The sequence below is a fragment of the Azolla caroliniana genome, unplaced genomic scaffold, assembly GCF_043228905.1.
Source record: "Azolla caroliniana isolate FFs.n. ecotype wild unplaced genomic scaffold, voAzoCaro1.0.p SCAF_6, whole genome shotgun sequence".
Classification (NCBI taxonomy): Eukaryota; Viridiplantae; Streptophyta; class Polypodiopsida; order Salviniales; family Salviniaceae; genus Azolla; species Azolla caroliniana.
Window position 1 is genome coordinate 2,693,733 of NW_028230441.1, and position 27,158 is coordinate 2,720,890.

The 27,158-nt window shown below is 38.0% G+C and overlaps 3 protein-coding genes and 1 pseudogene across 6 annotated transcripts in view; all 4 read left to right on the plus strand.

Annotated features, from left to right (window-relative positions):
- The first annotated feature begins 591 nt into the window (after positions 1–591).
- LOC147862569 (Biotin/lipoate A/B protein ligase family) lies at positions 592–3,865 on the plus strand. Its single transcript, XM_087320639.1, has 4 exons — positions 592–797; positions 1,306–1,544; positions 2,610–2,758; positions 3,424–3,865. The coding sequence occupies exons 1-4, from the start codon at positions 625–627 to the stop codon at positions 3,634–3,636; spliced, it is 774 nt and encodes a 257-aa protein (XP_087176765.1). The 5' UTR covers positions 592–624; the 3' UTR covers positions 3,637–3,865.
- A 6,085-nt stretch (positions 3,866–9,950) lies between these two features.
- Positions 9,951–13,524, plus strand: LOC147862570 (protein phosphatase 2C 51-like). Of its 2 annotated transcripts, none has more exons than XM_087320798.1 (4): positions 9,951–11,772; positions 12,139–12,513; positions 12,660–12,765; positions 12,885–13,524. In XM_087320798.1, the coding sequence occupies exons 1-4, from the start codon at positions 10,975–10,977 to the stop codon at positions 13,157–13,159; spliced, it is 1,554 nt and encodes a 517-aa protein (XP_087176924.1). In that variant the 5' UTR covers positions 9,951–10,974; the 3' UTR covers positions 13,160–13,524. The 2 variants fall into 2 exon arrangements, with proteins under 2 accessions (XP_087176924.1, XP_087176923.1); XM_087320797.1 differs by having other exon boundaries at positions 9,952–11,772; positions 12,846–13,524.
- Positions 13,525–15,762: 2,238 nt separating this feature from the next.
- On the plus strand, positions 15,763–19,345 carry LOC147862571 (uncharacterized). Of its 2 annotated transcripts, XR_015529916.1 has the most exons (3): positions 15,763–16,161; positions 17,187–18,577; positions 19,095–19,345. XR_015529916.1 is itself a non-coding variant. In XM_087320832.1 (2 exons), the coding sequence occupies exons 1-2, from the start codon at positions 15,940–15,942 to the stop codon at positions 18,390–18,392; spliced, it is 1,428 nt and encodes a 475-aa protein (XP_087176958.1). In that variant the 5' UTR covers positions 15,763–15,939; the 3' UTR covers positions 18,393–19,345. The 2 variants fall into 2 exon arrangements, 1 of the variants encoding a protein (XP_087176958.1); XM_087320832.1 differs by having other exon boundaries at positions 17,187–19,345.
- Positions 19,346–21,771: 2,426 nt separating this feature from the next.
- The window catches only part of LOC147862572 (multicopper oxidase LPR1-like), a 33,995-nt pseudogene continuing 28,608 nt past the window's right edge, over positions 21,772–27,158 (plus strand). The window contains exons 1-3 of the transcript XR_015529972.1: positions 21,772–22,028; positions 23,256–23,342; positions 23,428–24,916. The product of XR_015529972.1 is annotated as a multicopper oxidase LPR1-like (transcript). The remainder of the gene's footprint in view (positions 22,029–23,255; positions 23,343–23,427; positions 24,917–27,158) is intronic.

The following is a 27,158-nucleotide window of genomic DNA, read 5'->3' on the forward strand; positions in this document are numbered from 1 at the left end:
ATATACAATACTTTTTTTCTCTTGATCTTTTCCTTCAATATTGTTTGCAATATATTTGTTGCCGCAATTTTTTTTGCATTTGCATACATGGATTTGCATGTGCGTGTAAACTAATCTGAGCCTTCCTCGTTCTTCTTTATTTTTTGATAGATTTGATGCATGGCTTTGATCTAATATGTTGCTTATGCGAGTTTACAAAGTTTTAATAAAGTGAATTTTGTTTACAAAGTTAGTAAACGTTTTTTTGAATATATTTATTTATTTGGATCCAAAATTTTGTAATTTATTTGATTTGGTATGCGCGAAAAAAAAATTCAACATGTTCCGGTGGACATTATCACTTGTAGGAAAGTGGCCAATTAAAATTTTTAAATTCTGGATAAGGTCATAAGAAGCAGGAAAATTTATGGTAGGGGGTGGAGACTTTGCCCAACACTGGTGTTAATAACCAGCCAGGGACAATTTGGTGGGGACATAATGTGAAGAAAATAAAAAAACATGGCAGACCCAGAGGGGTATTTTGGGTGTAAATAATGCAAACGCAGGGGCATCGAGGAAATATATAAAGGAGGCCACGTACTCGAATCTCTGCATCCAGAGAGACAGAGGTCTCTGTCTCTTCTGATGTCTAGTGTCCATAGTGTTGGCAAGAGGGTTATAAACCTTCTGAGATTGCGCTCTTTTCCGATCCTTGATCAGCTTCGATTGGAGGAATGCCTTCTGAGAGCTTCTCGGGAGAACTGGTGCATTGTTAATGATGGTACACAACCCCCCGCCATCGTCATGGGGATCTCTGGGTAAGACTTCCGTTACTCTTTACTCATTTCAAAATCTCATCTTCATTTTCCATGTGATGTGTGCATTCGCTTTACCTTTTCCAAGCTTTGCCATTGTATGTAGAAACACAACATTTGGTAGCACTTGTATATATGTGTATATACTGTGAATCCTGACGTGGCAACATGGTGGTGCATATGTATTTGTGAGTCCTGATGTTTTTCTGTAATCAGTACACCTTTTGATAGCAGGGTTATACACCGTGTCCACCGTTGTTTAGATTGTATCTTTTATTCTCTCATTCAAATAACTTTTAAATATCATCATTGTCCATACTTTAAAATCTAGCCACTTTCTGATATAATTCACTTTTTGGTAGCATGGTTACATACATATATATATATATATATGTGTGTGTGTGTGTGTGTGTGTGTGTGTGTGTGTGTCTGTATCTTGATGTTGCAATGATGAGGATTCGAAGGTTAAAGTCTAAAACGCGCGATACTTCTATTAATGATTATGCATCAGGGAGCCAGCAGCTTTGTTACAGATGAAGAAGGTTGTCAAAGATCCTGTGCCAGTTATCAAACGCTTCAGTGGTGGGGGTACTGTCATCGTAGATCATGACACACTCTTTGTGACTTTCATCTGCACTCAAGGTGCTATCCAAGACCTTCCCCTATTTCCAAGACCTATCGCAAGTTGGACGGAAAGATTTTACAAACCCGTTTTCAAGGATAACACAGAGTTTCAGCTACGAGAATCAGGTATCTATAACATTTGGATTTTAAGTGTGTTTATATAGAATGGTATTGTTTTCAAAGCCTCAATTACCAAACTAAACAAGGCTTGGAGAAGCTTTTTGCACAAGGAATCAGCAGCATAAGGCATGGGTATAGAATTATACTTTGTGTATGTTATGTCCCCGTTATTCAAATTCTTCCTCGTTTCTCAAGATCATGTATATATATGTAGAGAATATAAGCTTCAATATACTTGGCTGATAACAAAAATATCATGTACGATGAAAAAAGTAGATATAAAGTATATCAGTGGCTCTAAGAAGCCACCATAGACTACGAGAAGAAGAGTGTGAACTTGCCGATGCAGACACCAAATTGATGGAAAAATATAATGATTCTTTAGTTTCAATATCAGTTAGAAGTTTACAAATATGACGCTTTGGATCTGTATATATAAGTGATAAACCCATTTGACAACATTTAGAAAGAGGGATTGACAATCATATTTGAGCTTAATATTGCTTCAGGTTCTTATTGTTATAGCATAGAATTGTACACTGGACTTTTGGAAGAAAATCATGATTTCTCCCAGTTTTTCATTATTCTGAGCTTTCCAAGTTCCACCTTGAAGCTATGAATGCTATTTTTTCGCCACTTGCAAAAACATAATAGAGCTAATTATGCATAACTGTGTGGATGATGTAGAGGAGACCTGGCTTGCAAACTCATACAAACTATATCTCAGGTGATATCCTATGGGTCAATATTGGCTTCTCTATGGACGATAAAAAATATCTACCTATCTATCTATCATATACTAATGTTTTTCATCATGTGCAATATACATATACATATTTGGTAGATAGAGCAGGGGCTGTTTTTGGCACTTGGAGAATCTTGTACAAGCATCATTTCTGGCTTGGAAAATCATTTACCGGGGGTTTTTCTGACATTATAGGTTTAGTGTCCAGGTGTAACTTGGTTCATTTTTTAACTTAACTCCTGTGGTTTGCATTTCTGATCATTTTAAAGTTTTTTATTCATTTGCATGTGATGGTCTGAACATGCACTTTTTTATTCTGTTGGCAGATTATGTTCTTGGAGAGCGTAAATTTGGTGGTAGTGCACAGTCTATTACTAAAGACAGGTGGCTTCATCACACATCATTCCTCTGGGATTATCATATGCCAAGAATGGCATATTTGAAGATTCCAAAGAGAGCACCAGAATACAGAGCTGTGAGTCAGACATGTTGTTTAGATAGTTAATTGTCCCTATCCTCTTTTGTGTATAAGGAAGTGATCTGTTTTAGTTACAAGGAATCGTTTTCCGCCGCTGCATTTGTTTAAGACAATAATAACAACTTGAACAATACCTGAGCATAGACATTGTCAGTCTTATAGTTATCCTGTGAACATAGAGAGGATGGACATATATGCTTTTCTGATTGTATTTCACAACTTTCAAGTTCCATCGCAGTATGTTATCTACTTATTTTTCAAGATCTTTCCTCTGAAAATTGGAAATTGCCCCCATAAAGCATAATTTACAAATGCTCACATCATATTTTCCCATTTGTCCAAACTAATTGATCATATAATGCATGTAGACTTTCAATGCCAGTAGATGCTGGCAGGGTTACTCTCTGGGACAAGGGTTCATCTTGATGGTGCACATGCTTTATTCTTTCAAGAGTGTTTAATAAATCTTAAATTATACAGACTGATTATAACGAAATTTGATATTCCTCAAGTATTTTTCAAATGACCAAAAATAACGTAAAGTATGTTTTAGACACAACACCTTGTGCTTAGTTTTCAAGCATATATTCTCATATTTTGGGTGATTAAAATCTTCATCGTATTTTTGAGGAGTTCGTAAATTATTTTTCATTGTGTTTCAGGGTCGCACGCATGAGGATTTCATTTGTAAGCTTAAAGATCATTACCCCTCGAGGAGCCTGTTTCTTGACAACATCAAAATAGCACTTCTCCAATATTTTGAAGTACGAAATGTTTCATTAGATGAGATCTCTTCTACTGACCATCAACCACGAACAAAATTGTTCACTCATGATGAGCTATGTGCTATCATGGAGAAGGTGTTGTGTGATTAAAGTCGTTGCTTGTATACAAGTAAAATACATTAAAATCAACTTTCAGACGTTCCAATTGAACATGATGCAATCATTCTCCAAATTACTCCCCCCCCCCCCCCCCTCCCCCCAAGAAAAATAAATAATAATAATAATAACTGCATCACATTTTTTTAAGCCTCATGACTATCATTTGTCAAATGTACTATTTGCCAATTATACAAATATGAAGACTTCATTGTTTTGGATATACCCATTTACCAAAGACTCTGATATCATCATTGTTTTGTACAAAAACGAAAGCAGAGTGTATTTTGTGGATCCAGAATGTATGTATTTCTGATGGGAAGAAAATGGATTTATTCAACAAATGTAAAGTGGAACATATATTTATTGTTGGGCAGTTCTGATAGGATTGGTGTAAGTATAGAAACATCAGTTAGGCTTAGCTTTCTAAATATTTTGTGTGATAAAGTTCTCTACTATGGTACAATGTTAAAAATTCATGGCAACAACCATTAGAGCCAATGGGTGAGCTCAATTTGAAGGATGGTATGGAAGTTGCAAGTAGGTGTCAATTGGAAGTACCAAATAGTCTTTGAGCCCATGGTTTCGAAGATTGATTAATGAGAACCAATGGAATCTTGATGATATCTGAAGTGAGATGCACACATTGTCATTATTATTTTCTTCCTTATAAAAAACTACACTACTCCCATGTGGCTTATCAAGCCCAACCACTTCTAAGCACAAACTCAACGATTCAATATACCAACCCATTGATGGCTAGGACAAGTGTTGAGGTATAGGAATGCGGCATGCCTAATAGAATAAGTCAAAATTGGGAATGGAAACTTTATTTTTATTGCTTGATTAGTTATCTAGTTTGGCGTCACTTGAGACTACTTATGCATTTGGTGGCTACGTAGATCTATTTAAGTGTGCCCTATCTAATCCCAACTAGAGGTATCATTGTATTATTTAGTTATGTCATTATTTTGAATGTGAGTGTTTAGGGTAGTGAAAACTTTATTTTTATTGCTTGATTAGTTATCTAGTTTGGCATCACTTGAGACTACTTATGCATTTGGTGGCTACGTAGATCTATTTAAGTGTGCCCTATCTAATCCCAACTAGAGGTATCATTGTATTATTTGGTTATGTCTTTATTTTGAATGTGAGTGTTTTTTTTCCAAAAAAAAATCCTTCCATTAGTTATAAATAACAAATGAGAGTGTTATATACAAATCCTTGTAGGGACGTGATAGTTCCATCTTATGTGGATGCCCACTGACTCAAGAAACAAAAAGGACGACCATTGTTGGATGAAAGCTAGTCATTGTCTTTCAACTCCATCGGATCCGCCTGTGAGGCCATCGTATTGGCTCTTTAGAGTGGCTACAACTTCACTCCATATTTATTGCATTAACATTACGGGATGCACTGTTTGGTTGGAGAAGACCGATCTACACTGCTTTTTCCATTGAATCCAAAGATTTATTAGGCTGACCAATTCCAACACACCTTGAGATTTGACATTAATAGGAGTTGAGTGGATATTGTCGATCGTGGGAAAAAAACCTATTGTGCTTTTTTCACCAAAGTCATCCCCTCCTCTTGATGTTCGTACCTATCAACTGGGGGATGCCATGATAACCAACATACATTTCCCCACTTGATTGTGCCTTGCACCTGGAATAATTGCAATAGGCAGCCAACCCCCCACCATATTCGATGGGTCTCTGGGCATTCTCATAGATAGTGTCAAATTGATTCTATTGCATTTGGGCACGCCACACAATTAAGAGAGCTAAGTTCCCACGTTGCCACACTCCAACCGGTAGTGATTCATGTGTTAATAGCCATTGAAACATGGTAATTCACCTAGCATGTTGTTTCCAGAGTTTCTGCCAAAACTTAGTGATAATTGTATGAGGAACATGATATGTGTGTCATACCTTTGCAACAGTCATCTCTTGGGTGGTTTGAGCAGTTAGAATGTAGCGATCCAATCTAGTCGTGAATTGGAAGATAGGGATGGCTTTGCTTCCTTGACCCACATAAGGATCGCACCACATCCATCGCAAAGGGTCCCAACTAACCTTATGTAGCCATGTGTTTTCATGACTATATATGTGTCATTTTGGTCATACTTTGATCGGATCAAGATCTATAGTCCATTTATGACTAGTATATGCAAGTACTCGAATTGCCATATTCAATGTTGGCTCATTGTCTCACAATTCATGGCTTTCGATCTTGTCCGATGTTTCCCTACCTCTTGGGATCAAAGAATGATTTCTTGAAGTCATATAAGTCATTCTCAATATTGTTTTCAACTCATGTTTCGAAAAGCGATATGCAATGATGTAGCATATTAGTGTTTCGAACTAAATATATGAAGAAAGCATAAACTTTACCGCTCCATCAAAATACATATTTGAGATTACGATAATATGGTAAGCACATGAATTTACAAGCAATAAGATAATGGATAGAATTGATGGCAAGTCTAAATTATCTTTCATTATGTACGAAGGCAATGCTTTTGTTTTTTCTACTACCACATGTAATGTCTTGTTAACCACCATCTTACACATAGTTGTTTTTCCAAAGACAACAAGAAACACATGTGAGGCATAAAAGTTTCACTTTTCAAATGTGAGGAATGCAAACCTAGATACGAAAGTAAATTTGTGTTATTTGTAATGCATTTTGTTGTATGCCTTACAAGTTTTGTTTTGAGTGGATGGTAAAAAAGATGTCAACATCACAATGCAATGATAGAACATTTAAAAGGCTACAAAGTGATGCTAATTATGTAGTGCAATCAGAAATGTCTCTCCCTTTTTTTCTATATCGTGACAACTAGATTAAAAATAATGCACGAAATCAAAACACTATGTGAATATATAGCTCTAAATTTATAGAATTCACAGAAATGTTTATGTGAGGAAACATATCCAACTCAAAGGCTAGCATAAAGCTAATCTTCCCTATATAAATCTTCACATTTTATAATTTTATTTCATTGATATTTTTTTAGTCCTCAATTACATTGATTTCAAATGTGCTTCGTTAAAAGCATGGTTCAAGCCTTGTCTTCACATTATCGCAATTATGTTTGCATACTTATTGCCTTTCCCAATTTCATGGATAAATAAATAGCTAATAGTAATGTTTGACATGCATAAACTAGGTTAAGAACAAATCACACTTGCTCTGTACGTGTGTTATAAAGAACAACCATAAATTTTACGGCACATCTAGAAACATAGGAAATCCTCAACTACAAACTCCACAATTTATGATTCTTGTACCAACATGGGTCTATATTTTGTAGGACTTCGTAAGTTTGGGGTAGTTTCCGAAGAAAACATGGATGCATATCTTTTAATTTAATTTGCAATAACTACATTTTTTTCGACCAGAAGATATAACTAAAGAACTCATGAAGATGTGACTTGATAGGCGGATAAGTGAACATGTGTTTTACAACATCAACTCCTCAAGACTAAGATATTGAGAAGAAAACAAAGAGGTGCTATCAATTATTTTCATTTTATGGGGACCACATGAAACATGCTCAAGAATCAAACTTTGATGCTTTAGTAGGAAGGAATGCAACGTGTAGCATTGATGTAATATCTCTCTTATCTCTTATGATATTCTCTTGGGGGACAAAAAGTATTCACGCTCCATTTGGACTTGGTGTTTATGTCAATACTATCCATTAGCTTTAATGCTTATACTAATCACTATGTCAAAAAGAATATGTGTGCTTGTACATATGAGCGTGTGGGATCAAATGAGACAAATTACATGAAATTTACTAGTACATAATTAATGATAAATGGGACTTATTTAATCAATAACTAAAATTTTCTCTCAATCATGCTCGCAGAAAGTTACAACTTAGAACGTAATATTCATTTGCTCATACATTAATTTTCATATGTTTGCAAACAAATGCGTATGTTATGAAAATATACCTATGTTTTTTTTACGTTTTTATTTTATATTTTCTCACTTTTTTACCTTAGTAAATAATGAATACAAAAATATGGTATTTACCTTCAAGGGTGTTTACCATACTCAGAATGATCGAAATATATTCGAATGTGAATGCACATATGGTACGTATGATTCATACTATGGAACTTACAACTTCCAAGTAACGTGAATGAACAATAAAGTATGTTAATTAGATTATTTTTCTTTTACTTTGCAATAAGTTATGACACATTAATCTTGCATTAATAAGTTAGCTCTGATGAGAAAAGGGTGGTGATTTCATATGTTTTATTTTGATTTGAAAAAAGTGTAATGCTTGGAACGAATACAACTAAGTTTCTCTACATTATATCACTAGTTTGAATCATCATTCAATCTTTATGCTTGTGTTGAATGAGAAGTACGTGAAGTTTTGAGAGGGTGTTTTATTTAAGTTAAGAATTGAAGTTCTTAAAATGATTCCATGGATCATATTTCATGAAATTATTACACATTTTTTCTAAACTCCTTGATCATTTTCAAGAGGTATCATTTAACATTATTTTATAGATCCTAGTCTTCATATTATTACACATGAAGTGGATATTAAGGTGTCTTGCATGCATGTTAAATGTGGTTATATAATATCTTATGAGTAGATAATAGACAGCCAATTAACTAAGTTGGCGTCTTTATCACATCCTTGTTGTAAATATGTTAGTGCTATAGAACTTAACATTCTTGTTGCAAAAATGATGTACAAAGTTGACTAAAAATGCACATGCAACTCCCATAAGTTTGACCCATAAGTAATGTTTGAGGAATAAAGGCCAACGTAATGGCTCTAGTAAATATAATCCTCGAGCCATATACAAATTGTTTTCACTTTATCATCTCTCTCGTGAGTCATACCCATTGTATTAGAGGCACAATTATAGTGTATAGTACATGTTCTTAAGAGAAATTGCTTTCATATTAATTGGGACATATAGATTTAATGGCTTTATGTTGACATGGACACAATATGAGGTTGAATAATCACAATCTTGAACATAATTTGTATCCTAGGTATTACTCTACCATCTATGTATTAGAAAGGTGTTTGAAGCAAGTTGCTCGTGGAAAATGGGGTAAAGTGATCACAATGCAAAGATGTCAAAGCAACATTTTCCATGGCTTATATCATGATTAAGAGCCCTACTACATTTGGGACGCATGATGCTTTGCGAGTAACAATAACACTCATTTGCTCATGATTTCATTAATTCATTAGTGAAGATCTAGACTTCATCGATAAGAAGACATAATTTATTTGTCCATAATTCTTGATTTGTTGAGCACGAATTACCAATGCGATCACTCAACCAATGTTCGAACAATGTTGGATTAATGAGTGACATATCTTCACGAATATTTCAAATATGATTATCATGATGGACTACTCGTGTTGAATAAATCCATCACAATCATACATCTCAATAAGTATGTGCCCAAGGACACATTATGTTGAGAGAGGGCATCAACGAGGATCACTCACAACAAAGGTTCCATGAAAAGTTATACAACTCTTACTTTGGTACGAACATCTTTCTTCCGATTAACACGGACCGACATACAATAGCATGAGTGATGGGAGAGGAACCAAGATGACAGGAAGAGTTCTAGTGAAATAACACATCATTATTCTGATTCAATTTCAGAGTGTCTATCGAATCGAAGACATTTTTTCCAGGCCATAAGACATTTCTGTGTTGCATAAACATACAATCCATAGCCTTTGATGGAGAACTGGACACCAAAATCGCGTTATGATTCAGTTGTAAAGTGTCTATTGAATTGAAGACATTTTTTCCAGGTCATAAGACATTTCCATGCTACACAAACATACAATCCAAGGCCTTTGGTAGACAACTGGACACCAAAACTGCGTTTTGATTCAGTTGTAGAGTGTCTATTGAACCAAAGACATTTTTTCTAGGCCATAAGACATTTCCATGTTGCACAAAACGGAGAATCCAAGGCCTTTGGCATATGACCTGACATCAAAATCGCGTTATGATTCTTGTTGTAGAGTGTCTATCGAATCAACGCCATTTTAACCAAGCCATAAGACATTTCCTTGCTCCACGAAGGGACAATCCAAGGCCTTTGGCGGACGACCCAACACCAAAATTGTGAGGTTAAATCGCCCGTGTTTCAATCCACAGAGATAGTAAGCTTCACGTGTCTCAGTGCAGGCGATTGTTCCAACATCAGGGGCCTCTTTAGCTTTTCATTTCCTTTGTCCGCCCATTGTTTCTCCATAGGTGTGAAACCGTCTATAAAATCTCTCTAGTCTCTGTCTCTGTCTCTCTTCCGCCATAGCCAAATCTTCCCATCTCTCTTATTTAGAAATACACAGATCTAATGGCGACTCTGTTCCGCGCAGATGAAACGCTAATTGAGAGCTGCTTCGTCAAACCTTGATTGGAAACTGTTCCTTTTGGAAGTTGTTTCTTTCGATCGGATGTAAACCCATAGGGGAACTGTTTCTTTAGCATGTCTGGAACTCTAAAGCACATCTGTTTAAACATTCTGATCATGTGGAAACCCTCCAAGGAATCTGTTCTCTTCGATCACATGAAATCTTAAAAGACAGCCGATTCTTTAGAGAAGATGCAACCCTAAAAGAAAACTGTTTCCTTTGAAGGATGCAACCCTAAAGGATGCTTTTGCTTTTGAGCAAATAAACACTACAAAGAACATCCATTGCTTTTGGAGAGATGAAACCCTAAAAGGAAGCCTTGTCTTTGGAAACAAATGGAACTTTAAAGATGACGTCTAGTTCTTGTGAAGAGATCAAGGCTAAGCAATAGGAACTGGTTTCTACTACTGGGGGTTTCCAATCCTGGAAAGACAGGAGCTTCCCTATTTCATAATATCATCATGTAATGAGAGAAGTGTGTCCTGCGTTTTCGTCCTTACAGATCTGTTTACTGTATACTCTAATGTCAATAAATTTAGTATCATAACAAAGGAATTTGATCAATATCAAAAGATGAACTAGATCACGTTTAATATCAGAAGAAGTCCCAGGAGGAGGAGAATTCTGATCAGGAAACTGTGACCAAAATTTGATATAAAAAAGGATTAAGGTGAAACATTGATAAATTTTGTTATCAAAAGAAGAAGCAGCTCAACTTTGGTACTGGATGAAGAAGTAATGTGAAATTGTGATCAGAAGAAGAATTAGAGAAGAATTATGAGCTAATTTAGTGTCAGAAGAAGAAGAATCAGAGGGAAGTTGTGATCAAATTCAGTGTCAGAAGGAGAACTTGTGGGAAATTGTGGTATTAGAAGAAGAAGAAGAAGAAGTAAAGAGGGGATATGCTCAGGCCCCGGAATTCACACCCAGGCATACATAAGCGTCCTCATGGGAATCTCTTTCCCACTCATGAAGACGAAAAGTCATGTCATGGGACGGCTAAAACACCTCATCTACTTACCAATTGTGATAGCATAAATGATGCAAGTAATCCTTCAGGTAGCCACACAGTGAAGGTGCCTGAGTTGATCAGATCTCAATCCTTCCCTCCACAACGACGGTGCTGTATTCGATATGTTCTCAATGTCCAGGATGTTGTGGATCAGAAACATGTGAATGAACAAAATTGTAGCTCAAATCTGAAGTCTGATTTGAACTCTCTTGCTGCTTATAATATAATGGATATTACTACACAAATTGATCCTCCCATTGTTGTAGAGGAAATGATTGGCGTTGAGATTGAGAAGACGCCCATTGTAAAGCTTCCGCTTGTAGTGCTGGAGGAGAATTCAGTGAAAGTGATTTCACATGATGTTATGGATCCCTCATTGGATGCAGTACCTTTGGCACTCAATATAGTGGATAAAGCACCAGTAAATTCAGTGACTAACCCACTGCCAGCCCTAGATTCTTCTTCTTGTGGACGAAATCCAACAGCTTTTCCGAAAATGCCTCCAAGTGGGAAGCTACTGTTTTGTGGCCGAAGGAGAGAAATGGAGGATACTGCATCTATTATAACACCTTTTATTAACCTCCGATGTAGGGTCAGTGGAGAATGCAAGTCTGAAACTGATCCGCAATGGCAACTGCCTTCAGACTTTCACTTCTTTGGTGTATATGACGGCCATGGTGGTTCACAAGTAAGTTCTTTCTTCAGGTCTTTCATTTTTTTCTCTAAGTTCTTTCCTTGTCTTTCATTTGCTCATGCCAGTTTTTTCTTCCCATCTTCCATTTGCTCATTATGTGTGGGAGTTTTCTAATAGTCTCCGTATTATTTTACCATCATAATTTCTTATATAATTATAGTGTCCGGAACTTTTCTTTGCTTATCCGCTAAGATTGTCCATATCCATGAAGTAACAGGAACTTGTAAGAAAACCAAACAAACTATATGAATACTGTAAAACGTTTATGTATTTGTGTGAGACCTTTCACTACTTTTTCTAACTGGCATATACTCATGAGCAAATGGTGTTGAGTTGATGGAATCATGGTATGCATCGCAGGCGTCACTTTATTGCAGGGAAAGGTTTCATGATCTCCTTGCAGGTGAGGTTGAGAAAGCCTTTAATGTAGGAGATGCGCACCTTGTTCAATCTACGGATGAGTGGAACATGAAATGGGATGAGGTGATGAAAGCTACTTTTATGATGGCGGACAAGGAGGTTGGAGGAATATGCCCAAATGGGATTAGGGATGAGGATGATACAATGGATAGTGGGTGCTTGTGCTGTGTGGATGCGATTGCACCTGAAAATGTCGGTACAACTGCTGTTGTGGCAGTTATCGGTTCCGGTCAGATTATTGTTGCAAACTGTGGGGACTCCCGAGCAGTCCTTGCACGAGGGAACACGGCCATACCCATGTCAAGAGATCATAAGGTATATATACTTTTAGTTTGGATATATATGCTTCGTGGTTCCTTCTTTTGAAGCTTTATATTTTCTGGTTTCGTTTATCTGTTTTGTTTGTTCACTTTTCATCTTCTCTATTTTTACTTCAATCTCCGGTTCGTCATGTTTCAAAGCCTGAGATAGAAGAAGAGACTCGTCGCATTGAAGATGCAGGAGGACGGGTTATACGCTGGGATGGCTACAGAGTAGGTGGTCTTCTTGCTCTCTCAAGAGCAATAGGTTCGTGCCATTAGCTGCTGCTTCTCCATGAGTTCAGACTTTGTTTTATGATTTAGTGTTTGATTCTTATTTTTTCACAGGAGATCGCTATCTCAAACGCTATGTTATCTCTGAACCAGAGGTGAGATGCATTGAGAGAATGTCGGATGATGAATGCTTGATTCTGGCTACTGATGGTTTGTGGGATGTTGTTGACAATGAATTCGCTTGCGAAGTAGCCCGAAAATGTTTGTTTTCTCTACGGAAGAAATATAAATCCCGGCCATCACCCCCTGGGGAAGACCCTGCGGCTGCAGCTGCTGCTGCATTGCTAGTTAAGCTGGCTTATGGTAGGGGAAGCAAAGATAATATTAGTGTGGTTGTAGTTGATTTAAAAGCTAGATCCTGTGGTTAGGACTAGGTCTAGCAAAGCCTGATGTGTAAGCTATGCTTGATTCTCAGCACCATGTGTTCAGGTCTTGTAGTTTGTTTCTATTTCTTTCAGTTTTGAGTGTTTGCATTGGTTATGCAACTCAATCTTGAGAAGTTACATAGTTATATATCTCTATATATACATAAGAGGTTAGAAGGAAAGGATATGATATTATGGCACAACCACCTTGATGGCGTCTTGTCATTAATGTCAAAAAGATGAAGCTTAGGATTATGTTGATCAAGTTAGAATGAAATTTAAGGTGATTCATTTGGTCTTAAATTCTAAAATCATATGATTTGACAATTATAAACAGTCGGAATATATAATCCAAGATTTTTTACCAATTGTATTTTAGTATCAGTCCTATTTCTGTCATGGAAAATGACATGATGTGGTATCTTCTACTCTTTATCTAGGAGGGTAGTGGGAGGATTATTACAAGAAACAAGATTTTTTGTCGGCTAATTGTGACTGAAGAAAAGCTTTATTAAAATTTAATAGCTGGAACTTACTCAATTGGATTATCTTTTGTCGTGTATTAAAGGAAACAGTTTTTCATGTTGTGCCAATTTGCCTATAAAAGGAAGCTGAGGTTTTAGTGATTTATCCAAGTCTTCTTATTGTTACCTTCAGGGAAGGCATGCAAGGTTTTTGCCATTTCAATGTACTCAAAAAGGAAAATAGTTTTTATTCTTGAACTGGTTGCTGCCATTTGTGCAGCCAAACCCCCTCTATTGATGGACGGAGAATCCAACCTTAGCTTTAGTGTTGGTCTGAGTTGCATTATTGAAGGAAATTATAGGCATACTTTACTGAAGATCTACTATGTAACCCTGTGATTATAACTGTAAAACGGCCTCAAATTCAAGGATATATATCTTGAAGGCAGCCTTATGTTTTGAGGCCCTCTCATACATTTTACCTGATTAATGTGCAATGGTTTGCCCTCTTACAACAAAAAATATGTAGTGAACAACTTCTCTTCTCGTGTCAACACTGTCAAAAATTATATTTGTGTGTAATGTGACTCATAGGTATTGGCTCCCACTAGTACCTTCAGAATATGCATGTTCCATACCACATCATCATTAGATCAATTGCCTTACGTAGAAGATGTACTTAAACTCAAAAGTAGTCAATGAATATCATTGCATCTAAGAGCCAAGGGTTAGTATATTAGTCAAAATCTGACTCAGTTTTTGTATTGTGAAAAGCCCATTTAGACACACTTGATGGTTTTCTCATTGATTGCAATTTTGACATTGATGTGGGTTGGTATTGTATCCTTGATTTTAGTATCTAGTAGTATGCATAATCGATCAATCCCTTGACCTTCAATTGTGATTGTCACAAACAATATTCTATAAACGTTTTGAGTTGTCACATGGTTAATCCTTCTTCAATGTAACTGTTACCTTGTATTGTACACATCCCTAGACATACAATTATTTTTGGGTAATGCAATATTATTGGTTGGAAGTCTTGATTTGATGTGAAACTCACAAAAATTAAAGAATGTAAAAAACTTCAATGCTCAAAATAAAGCTAAAATATTTGTAGAGGGAACTTGGAAGAGAGATTTCTACGATTCAGATGCAATCATAGAGAGATTGTCTTAAAGAAAACATTGAGAAACAAAAGTCAACAATATACGTGGTTGATATTAGGTACCACATGGTTTCACGTTATCAATCAAATAGTGCACCGTAATAATCCTCCAACTCAGGATCAACACTGGTCATTAATGTCAAATCCTATCACTACATGTAGTTCTTCTTTAGGCTCTTCGCTAACATAGTCACCTAGTAAGTATGATCTCCTAACCCTTGTATTATCTAGGCGAATATGAAAGTTTCTTGATAAGTTGACAAGGAGTTGGTTTCACATACATCTAATCAAACATGTTGGTAGGATTGCCAAAGTATAACGATACTTTGGGGAGAGGACAACAATTGTTGCCGCTCGACCATTTGGCACTCAGTAATCCCCTAAATGGTATTCTCGAGTGCCATTTTGCTCTCATTCAATCTCTCCTAGATTTAGATCTAGATCCAAGCCAAATTGTCCAACACCCATTAACGAGCCTCGGATAGGTTCGTGATAAAATGCAAGCAAGTTTCTTAGCAGACCCCAGTCCAACGGGACGAGTATTGGTCTCATAAGCAGACTGATGCTGATGCATGCCCCGCAAACATGTGTGGGCCCTCGACGGAGACTCGAGAGGTTTGGGTTTGAGATGCGAGCAAAGGAAGGGGGGGGGGGGAGGGGCCCAAGTTGCAACCAAGTGGTCAGTGTGGCATGGTCGGGGGTCAAGAGCGAGGTGTGACTGGCGAGAGAGAGAGAGAGAGAGAGAGAGAGCATTGGTTGGGGGTACATATGTAATGTACATGAAACATAGAACTCATTCTGGAGGAGGTCACAAGTTCGATTCCCACACCCACACAACAAAAGAAAGTAAGTCTTCTAAACACACAACAAACACACACACTTCCCGCAAATTTTTTTTGGCTTCTCTTCTCATCATCACAACATTGCCCTGTTTTTTTTGTTTGTTCTTTTGGGAGGGGTGGACGACGCTCCTCTGTTCTGTTCTGTTCTGTTCTGTTCTGTGCTCCTTCTGCCGTAACCCTAACCCTAACCCTAGATCTGACCCTAGATCTGACCCCCCTTAAACTTTACCCTAGTCTTAACAGCCTAACTTCTGACCCCTTACCCTCTTCCTTACCTCAAATCTGCACACACAGTGCTCTGAGCTCGCCATGGATTCCGACGTGGGGAAGCTCTTCATCGGCGGCATCTCTTGGGAGACAAGCGAGGAGACGCTCAAGGAGCACTTCAGCTCCTATGGTGAGATCACCGACACAGTCATCATGAAGGACAGGGCCACCGGGCGAGCTCGAGGATTTGGCTTTGTCGTCTTCGCAGATCCCTCTGTTGCTGACAGAGCTGTTGCAGAGAAACACGTCATCGAAGGAAGAACGGTAGATTCCGCTACTCTGTATGTGTCTGTCTGCAGATGATCGGCTATGATGTCGTTGTTTGCTAGATTTGAGAGTGTCTTCTTTTTTCAGAGTTTTAGAATTCGGTGCCGTGTTATGGACTGTTTTACACGTTGAATTTGTTAAGAGTTTTTCATGAATTGTGTCCAAAATCTTCCTGCGGAGTCTTGGCTTTGGTGTCTTCTATTTTTCTGTTTTGGCTGTTTCACTTGTTGAAATTGTTAAGGATCTCCTCATAAATTGTGTCAAAAATCTTTCTGCAGAATTTTTGTTTTCTTCAATGGTAAATTTTGGGAATCCTAAAGAATAGTATCACAAAGCTTCTTCGAGCTCTCATTTACAGAGGAAAAATTAATGTTTTGATTGTTTTACCTGTAGGGATTTTTAATATCAATAGTTTACTCATAAATCTACATAGATGCAAAGGTCTCAATGTGGAAACTACTGTTTTCCTATTTTTAGATTGCCTGAGGCGTTTTTGTAGCCCTGAATCTACAGCTATGTAAATGCAGAGGAAATTTAGGGTTTTGATACTTGATTTTTTGCGAGAATTTTTCTAGCCCATTGTTGTACTCCTCAGCAAGACAGGGAAATGGTATTCTAAGCAGTCATCATTCCGTAGCTATTTTAAGTGCTCTTTTGATGAAAAATTTGATCTATGATTAGGCTTTTCTAATTGCAAATTCTCATGTTTTTGCTCATAATTGTGTTTGTCTTACAATCCTCTGTGTTTGCTTTGATTCCTTTCTTTGTGAACCTTCTGTGAGTGAGACAAAGGTAAACTTTCATCGGAAGATCTGTTACGGTTTCTTTCTTCTCATGAATAAATATTGCTTGTTGCCAGGAATATAGATTAGCGATTTATAAGCATTAAATTGCAATAGAACACCTCAGTTTTTTAGTTTTTAGTTTGTGTTTTCTCATAAATGCATTCCTCTATGTAACGGAGTAAGAGTATAAGGGATTTCTATTCTGTAATTCCTAATCTTGAGCCATGTTTTATAAAGGTGGATGTGAAGAAGGCTGTACCTCGAGATGAACAACATCAAGGCTCTGCGAAGAGTTCAAATGGCAATGGCCCCCGAACCAAGAAAATATTTGTAGGAGGTCTAGCTGCTAATGTGACCGAAGAGGACTTTAAGCAATACTTTGGCCAGTTTGGTAACATCACAGACGCTGTGGTGATGTATGATCAGGGTTCACAAAGGCCACGAGGCTTTGGATTCATCAGTTTTGACTCAGAAGATGCAGTGGATAAGGTTTTACAGAAGAATTTCCATGAGTTAAACCAAAAGATGGTAGAGGTGAAGCCAGCTGTACCGAAAGATATGGGAGGAGGAGGAAGAGCTCAAGGGGGAGGTGGACATGGTGGTGGCAGTGGCAGTGGCCGAGGTGGTTATGGCCAAGGTTACAATTCCAATCAAGGTAATAACTCATATGGAGGTGGTCAATTCTCAGTTGGAAGAGGTGGTGGTTACCCTCCTTATGGATCAGGTGGAGGTGGTGGTGGTGGTGGTTATGGTGGTCCTCCATATGGCTCAGGTGGTGGTTATGGACCTGGACCAGGTTATGGACCGCCAATGAATGGAGGCTATGGCACTAATAGCTACTCTGGTGGCTATGGTAATATTCCACCATCATCTGGATATAATAATAGCACAGGTGGTGGTGGATATGGAGCATCATCAGCAACTGGAGCCTATAATGGGGTGGCGGCTCCTCCCCCTGCAGGCGGCGGTCAGAGGAGTCCATGGGGAAGCTCAGGTGGTATGTATCCTGTGGGCGGCAATGGAGGAATGGGTGGTGGTTATGTAAGTGGTGGAGGATGGGCAGGCTCAGTTCCTATGTCTGGTGGACCGACTGGAATTGCTGGAGGCTATGGAGGAGGTGGTGGTTATGGAGGTTACAATGGTGGTGGTGTTAGTGAGGGTGGTTATGGAGGATATAATAGTAGTGGTGGTGGGGAAGGTGGATATGGGTCAGGTCCTAATGGTTATGGAGCTCAAGGGGGTGGCCATCATGGACCCGGCCCTGCAGCACCAGTGGCTGATCCTTACTCAGGTGGCTATCAAAGATCTGGGCCAGATACAGGTGTGAACAATACTGCTTCTGGATATGGAGCTCCGACATCTGAAGGGGGCTATGGTGTGGCTGGGAAGCAAACACAAAGAGGCCCTGATGCTCGCTTTAGACCTTATCCCGCACACGGTTGATGTGTTTTGTTTTGTGCTTGGAATTTTGAGTCCAAAAAGGCAACTTTGTTCCTGTTCTGGCGTGGTGAGGACAAAACCTTTTTGGAAATGGGTTTATTTTATTCATCCATTTTTTCACCTCTTGGGATGTCGGTCGTACCCCTTTGGGCTGATTTGTGTTGCCACCCTGGAATTGGAAATATATGGTCAGTAAATCTGGACTCATGCTGTTTAGTAGTAGTAGTAGTAGTAGTAGTAATAGTTATTAGTTAGTATTAGAGTATCGAAAAATCTGGCTTTTGGGTTCATTGAAGGTTAGGTTCTTACAGCTCAATCTTATTTCGTTTTTTCTATAGTTATGTAGCTCTAGTTAAACCTACAACTAAAAAAATTGCTTCAGAGGATTTATTTTTTGTTCCTAATGCTCAATGCCTCAACCCTCTCAAGCAAGGATAAAAGAAAAAGAGTCTGTATGAGATTTATTAAGTTTTTTTATGGCTAAAGTAAGCAGACACAAGTTTCAGTGTTTATTTCTTCATCAAAAGTCTAGTGCAGTCTTTACAATGTGGGTAGCATCATTCTTGTCGTAAGAAAATGTGGAAAGCGAGAACATCTATATATATAGACAGGAGACAGATATAGACCATTACAAAAAAATTGTAGATTGAGGATTAAGCAAAGAATCTACGTGCTTATTTACATGATGTGTCGTGGATGTGCCAGATATACACAGGGAAAAACAATCAAACAAACATGTGTTTGGGAGCACTACATGGAAGAAGACGTCCGAGAGAACAGATTTCTCTTATTTCTCAAACTGCGAGCATGATCTTTAAAAAAGTGGTAAATTGAAGTTTGTTTCTGGTTACTCACCTAAAAAGAGTGTTGTGTTATGCACATGTTCGAGACTTGTATACCTCAAAACTTCTTTTTTTCTTTCCTTTAAATGAAAAGTTTGATTATTATTTATGCAATTTATGCATGCCAGTCTGTGAGGTTTTGAACTGTTGACTCTTTGAGTAGACTAAAAACGAGGGATGTGAATGTTCAAAATATATGTACCTTTAACATCTCCCTTTTTGTCTATTCTTTCCTTTTGTTGAGTGGTTTAATTGCTGTTGACGAGAACAAACCCGAGTGTGGATCTTGCTGGGGTTTTCATCTCTAGACCTTGAATTGATGAAACGGAGTGATATGTTATGTGCATATGCACAAGCTGGATTTTTTTTTTTTCATTTTTTCCTGAGCGTAAAATTCAATTGCTGATTGAACCAATGAAAATTAAGTGTGGCTCTGGGCATTTTTGAAATTCCCCAACCACTCCACCGCAAAAAAAAAAACCCCAATTTGATTTCTTATTATTGATTTTCTTATATAGCTTGGAAATATTCAAAACTAACCCCACCTTTAGGGTTTAGGAATTAATGTGACAAATTACAATGCTCCATTTGTTGATTGATTGTGTTTGCCGGCGGATGAAGATTCTATCAATCTATTCATAGTAAATATTTAGTGTCAGAAGTGGTATATAGTATATCAACATTGGTATTTCCTCTTGGGCCTTCTTGTGAAAAATGCATTGCATAGGTAGGACCCCCCATTGAATTGAGAACATTATGTTTCAATTGATCTAATATCAAACTGAATTCAAACTTACAATACTTTGTCCACATACCCACATAGTGTAACACAGACACATGGGCACAAATTCACAATGTTTCCACTGTGAAGTGAATGTGTATTTTTCCCATACCTTCTCTTGAGTGGATGAGGTTGACAATGTCGGTGTATATCATTTCTTTGACCTTATGTGCACATGTCGGCTGGGCAAGGTGTATTGAATGCTTACTATTTCAGGTTTAGTTATCCTCTTGAGCTGTTTTTTGAATGAGTTTAAGAATATTTCAAGCAAATATAAAAGGAGCCATTTTCTTGTTCTTTACTTTTATGAGGCATGGAATCGACCATAAAACTTTGGAATTATTTTATCAAAATGTTGAAATTTCATGTAAAAATGACAATTTTCTACTTCATACTTAATGTGGTCATTATAGCATTGGAACCTTTTGAAAGATGATGAAATCTACCATACAATTTGGACTTGTCAATTGTTTATTGAAAATTTATGTAAAAATGACAATTTTCTACCTCAATTGATGAAAATGCTTAAATTCTTGGGTCTAGTGCATGGGTGACATATTCACGAAGCATGATAATTGAGTAGATCATGATATGATGTTGGGTTACCTCACCCAACATTGCCTACATTGATGTGCATGCAACATATAACATTGGTGTACATAGGACATGTTCAAACTCACAATCCACAAACCATACCTACTCACAAGGCATTATGTCTACACAACATCCATATTAGTGGACAAGGCTTCAATGTCTATTATTGACATTTTGTGCCCCACAATACACATGCATGTGTTGAACCAAGATTTGTTTTTCTATAAATTTAATTGTATTTTGACTTATATATCATGGTGTGAATTGCATAGTTTGCACAATGTATCACCTTTCGAGGGACTAGGCTAAAAAAACAAAAAACTACAAGACAATGTGCTCTATTTCTAGTACTCCTTAATGATTATTTAGGGTAACCTGATCCTTAACACGGATGTAGGGTTATTGATAGAACCTAGGAGTTCTTTCAAACGACTAATGTGAAATTTCGGATGAACGGTAAACCCTAAAAACCATAAGAAAACGTGGCATTAAAGGGAAGAGATAGATAGAGAGATATTATTGCGTCCATAGTGAGGCTAATATTGACCTAGAGATAGATAGATTATATTATCGTCTTCGGAGGTCAAATATAATCTATGCGACAATAAATACTATATTTCAAGGGAGTAGTGATTCTCGATATTCAAGAACTTTACCAATGAATGTTGCAATCGAGAGTGCGCGTTATGATTGAGAGAGAGAGAGAGAGAGAGAGAGAGAGAGAGAGAGAGAGAGAGAGAGAGAGAGAGAATACTCCATCGTGACATCCATTGTAAGCAGTGTTTTTCACACACATTTATTAAATAATTGAATGTTTTCACCCAAGATGAAAAAGAAGAGCAGAAATGGTCCCCCAAGGACATGTGTCTATGACACAATAGACGGCCAATCGGAAGCTTCCATACGAGAAAAGATGGGTTGTGGGAGGCCAATCCGCAGCTTCTTTATGAAAAGAGATGGGTTGTGGGGGAGCTAAAAACGTGAGTCTCATGGGCATGATGTGCCCTGCATTCAATACTGCCCAAGAAACATGGGAAAAAAAGATGCATGCGCGTGTATGTGTGTTGTAGATGTCTATATGTATGCCGATGTATGTATATATGTATATGGACATACATATATATGTATCATGTATGAATGTATATATGTATGTATATGTATGCAGTAATGGCTGAGCTGAGTTCTGGGTGTCAGATGAAGGGTACGAACATGCTACTCTCTGCACACCATATCCGCATGATTCTTCTTCTTCCCTTCCTCTTCTTCGGTTCCCCATCTCTCTCCGACAGCTTGTCTTCTGTTTGCCAGCTGCTCGACCCCAGCCCTTCCCTCCAACAGTTCATTGCCCCTCTCACTTTCCCCCCCCTCCTCCATCTCTCTGACCTTCATCAGCTCACTCTTGGAGCTTACAGAATCACTCAGGTATGATTTTTCATCTTCTCATCCCCCACAAACGCTACATTCAAGTGATTGAATACATGGAGATTTCCATGGTTCCTTTTTATTTTTATTTTCTATGCGTAAGAGCTTTTCTGCCTCATGAATCTATTGGAATGCATGAATGTGCATCTATTCCTGGCATAAATCCATTCCTGAACTTATCCATACATCTATGCCTGACATAGATTCCCTACTATTAGCACTTCAAGCATAATCTGAATCTGTGTATCCGACGATAGAGACATCACCTCTACCCAAACATAGACACTTATCTTTAGTGCCACTCAGAGTGCATCCCAATGTTTCTTACTAGGATTTGACATGAATCGACTTACTGCCCCCACTGCAAATGCAATGTCTGGTCTAGTAGCCACAATGGCATACATAAAACTACCAATAGCAAATTGATAAGGAACCTTGGTCATGAATTCCTTGTCCTCATCAGATGTGGGACAATCACACGTGCTCAGCTTTACATATGTAGGCAATGGAGTGCCCAATGGATTTGCATTCTCCATATTAAACTTCTTGAGTACTTTGGATATGTACTGAGCCTAAGACAAGTAAATGCATCGTTTACTCCTATCACGAGTAATACGCATACCAAGAATATGTTTTCCGTCTCCCAAATCCTTCATGTCAAAAGTCTGACTCAAGTTTTTCTTCAACAATGATAACTCATTCTTGTTTTTACCAATGATAAGCATGTCATCAACATAGAGTATCACTATAATAGAACTCTCATCTGAACATTTTTCATATAAAGACAAGGATCCTCATTGCTTATAGTGCACCCTTAAGTCTTCGTAAAAGCATCAAACTTTTGGTACCACAATCTTGGGGATTGCTTAAGCCCGTACAAGCTCTTCTTGACTTACGTACGAAGTGTTCTTTGCTTGAGACATCATAACCCTCTGGTTGTTGTTCCATACTTGTAGACCCACGTGCATGATAATGCTTTCCTATCCTTTGACAAAGGTACTACATACCAAGTCCTATTCTTATCAATACTATCCAATTCACCTTGCACGGCATGCTCCCACTTAGCATGATCACTAGCCAACCAGTGAGACGATCAACTCGTGTCTCTAGGCCACCTGCTAGGCTCACGGACTATTTGATGTTAATGGATGCATGTTTCTCTGTTATGAATCTGTTATCAACACACTGTTTAAAATTACTCATGGAGTTATGGTTTCTACTTCACAGAAGCTGCACCCCGATCTTCCACAGACTGTGTTATATGCTTATGGCATCAGTGAGGAGGATGCAACTTATCCTGGACCAACGCTTGTGGTGAGTCAAATCTGCCATATGCTACAGACATAACGCACGTGCTTATTTATTATCTTCTGGTTTCTTTGGTTTTATGATGACACAGGCCACACAGGATATGGCCGCCCATATTAGATGGGAGAACCATATCCCGGACAAGCGCCACTTCTTAACAGTAGACGAGACCATACAGTGGGCAGACCCGGTGCAAGGGGGTGTGCCCATCGTCACACACTTACATGGCGCCGAGGTCCAGAGCTCCTCCGACGGCCATCCCGAGGCTTGGTTCACTCCGTCCGGCGAGACTGGGCCTACCTACTTGGGCCAAAACTTCACTTACCCTAACAATCAACCCCCCGCTCTGCTATGGTACCACGACCACACCATTGGTATTACCCGCCTCAATGTCGTTAGTGGGTTAGCTGGCATGTATATCATCACTTCCGAACAAGAAAAGCAGCTGGGCCTCCCTCTCGGAATCCCCCTTGTCCTACAAGACCGCCAATTTTATGCCAATGGGTCCATCAATTTCCCTACCCTCGGCATCATCCCTGACGAGCACCCGCAATGGTGCCCCGAATATTACGGCGACACAATTCTTGTCAATGGTGTGGTTTGGCCTTAACTCAGGGTGTTTCCCCGCCCATATCGCTTCCGTTTGCTGAATGGTTGTAGCGCCCGATTTTTCGTGTTGTCATTGAGCGAGTCGGCCTTGTCTTTCTATCAGATTGGCACCGATGGTGGGTTTGTGAGTGATGGACCATGGAACCTAACCACCCTAACCATTGCTCCGGCAGAGAGAATTGACGTTATCATAGACTTCTCCTTGGTTGGGAGTGGTAGTAAGGTTGTGCTCAATAACTCGGGCGCAACGCCGTTCCCAACTGGAGACACGGTCAATGCTCCTCCAGGAACATGGGCTGTCATGGAGTTCATAGTTGTCGATGAAGATGGTATTTCAGATGGGATAGTAAATCTTCCCATAAACCTTGATTTGCTTATTGAACGAGATGAGGCCCCATTATCCAAAGATAATGTATCTGTGACTAGGAGCCTTAGTGTTGTTGAGTATGATGACTCAAATCACTTGCCAGTTCATTTCACACTTGAAAACAAGACATGGGAGGACCCCGTGGTTGTGAAACCTGTAGAAGGAGTGACTGAATTGTGGGAATTCATGAACCTTAGGATTAATTCTCACCCACTTCACATTCATCTCACTAGTTTCCAAGTCTTGAATCAACAAGAATTTGCCAATGTGGATTATGAGTCTGGCATTTGTTCCCTTGACAAACCTTACCTTGAGGAAGGATCTTGCTTTACTGAAGCTCCAGGAGACCCCTATGACTATCAAAAAGGATGGAAAGATACAGTTATATTATGGCCAAGTGTTATAACACGAGTGCTTATTCGTTTTAGCACACGAAATGGATCTTCTTTCAAGTTTGATCCCACGGATGGACCTGGCTATCTATGGCATTGCCACATTGTGGATCATGAGGATAATGTGATGATGAGGCCATTTAGGGTCATTAGGAATAGTAGTACAGTTTCTTATTCCTAGAAGTGTTCATGTGGGTTGACTTGGATGGTTTGTGTGATGAGTGTTGGGTTAACTGTTTGTAAGAGGCTATTGGCTAGATAAAAGGTATTTAGTAATCTCACTATTTCCATGGTTGTATGTATAACCATTATCTAATGAACTACTTTCAAATTTCACTAACATGGTCATAATCTTAACCCTTACTCGAAACTTTACTTTGTATCACATGGACTTTTGGAAAATGTCTTCCCAAATGACCAGTAAGTCACCAAGCAATACAGTAAAGCCTTGATATAATTGGGTTTTGATAATCTAGTAGTTATAATTTCTATATCTTGGATACATTTATATACTATTCATTAGACATGCATGCACGCACAGACTCAACAATCTTTATGGTGTTATCTTTGTAATGAGGCTACATCTTTATGTAGAATGTGTGCATGCCCAAGCACAAACACATAGACCACACTCACTACCTCATAATGATTCTTTGCAATTAAAGAAAAATGAAAGACGTTCATAACAGATGCAAGGATGAAACAATGGTGCACATGATGCAACATTGCTAGGTAATTGATTCATAACTTAAAAGAAAGTAGAATTGGCAACATCAGTTGAGTTTTGGTTACTAACATTGTTTTCAAAGGATGCAAGAAGACAATTGATGAAGAAATGAATGAGAGAGATTGTAGTGAGTCGAGATACAAGAGAAGTTTGAAGCTTATATGCATTATCTTAGGTTTGTTAGGATTATTTTTGTTTATAAGCATAAAAAACAAATACAAGCAATCGATGAATGGAAAATGGTTCCATGATCTTGTTTCATAGTTTTTTTATGAGTATTTTGATGCATGACTTTATAATTTCATTGATATTTGTTTGTTGTCCATAATTCATTGTAGTGAAAAAATCAAATGTATTTAGAAACAATTGAACAACGTAACTCTAAATCGACAAACCAACATATCTTCTAGGTAGCAACAATAACAATAACATAGCAAGAGAATCACTCTAACGGGGTGGGGTTATGGTGCATGCACCAAAGAGAAGTTAACTAGTGTGGTGTGCCAATGACCAACATAATCATATGGGAAAGAAATAACAAAGAATGTTTTAGTTCAAAGAGGAAGTCTATATGTTTTAGACACAGATGGATTGTTTCATAAAATCTCATGAGTCCATGCACATAACAATACAACCTAGATTATTATGAATTGATCAGGTTCAACCACTTCAGTGGGTTGCACATGCTTACATGGTCACATAGATCCATTTATCTTCAATGCATGGATCAAAGAACACTTGACGATCATGCCAACTTAATTTTTCTCTTGATATCCATTATCATAAGCAAAGAGAAATCGTAATGCAACTATAGGCTTTAGCAAACAACAATATTTCCACAATGCTCAAATTTGCATGTAAAAACATATCATATGAACTAGCTCTTACAAGAGAAATATCGTCCACATTTGGAATTAAAACACGCTATAGTAACATTTTGTAAGCAAAACATAATGGAACAAGCACTATCATAGACTTTTCACTATTAATCCATACCACCTAAATAGAATTAGCTATTGCTTGGGTAGGAGACGAGAGAATGTGCTAATCATGCCATTGTTGAGATGGTTGCGTGAACTCTTTGGAGAGTGTGAAGTCATTGATATATTTTGTTCTTTTAACTTCTTCCAAAGAGTGAAGTCATTGATATATTTTGTTCTTTTAACTTCTTTTGTTGTGTTGACAACGTAGGTATTGCATTTATGTTACTTCCATAATGAGATCAATGTATTGTGGAAACTATACTAAGGATTTATATAAAAATATTGTATTCACTAGTGGCATGACCACTTAAACAAAGACTCTCAAGCAAAATAGGCAGGCAATGCCCTCGATGCTATGTAGGATTTGAAATGTTGGTGTAGTAGAGAAAACCCACAATTGGTAACTCCTTGACTTGTTTTATGTTGGTGTTATGTACATGTAGTATTTCTCAAACTAATTGCAATATTGGCCCTAATACAAGGGATACGTTTGGAGACTTATCCATGAAAGAGTTCCATCAAAAGAGATGTTAACATGATCACTTAAACAAACACTATCAAACAAAATAGGCTGGCAATGCTTTCGATGTTATGTAGATTGATTTGAGATGGTGGTGTAGTAGAGGAAAGCCACATTAGTTCGCTCTTCTTCGTTGAGGACATGAATCATTATTCAAGGTAATTTGGTTGTCAGTCATAGCATTAACAACTTTCTTATGAGGTAATAATAAGACTATGATCGAT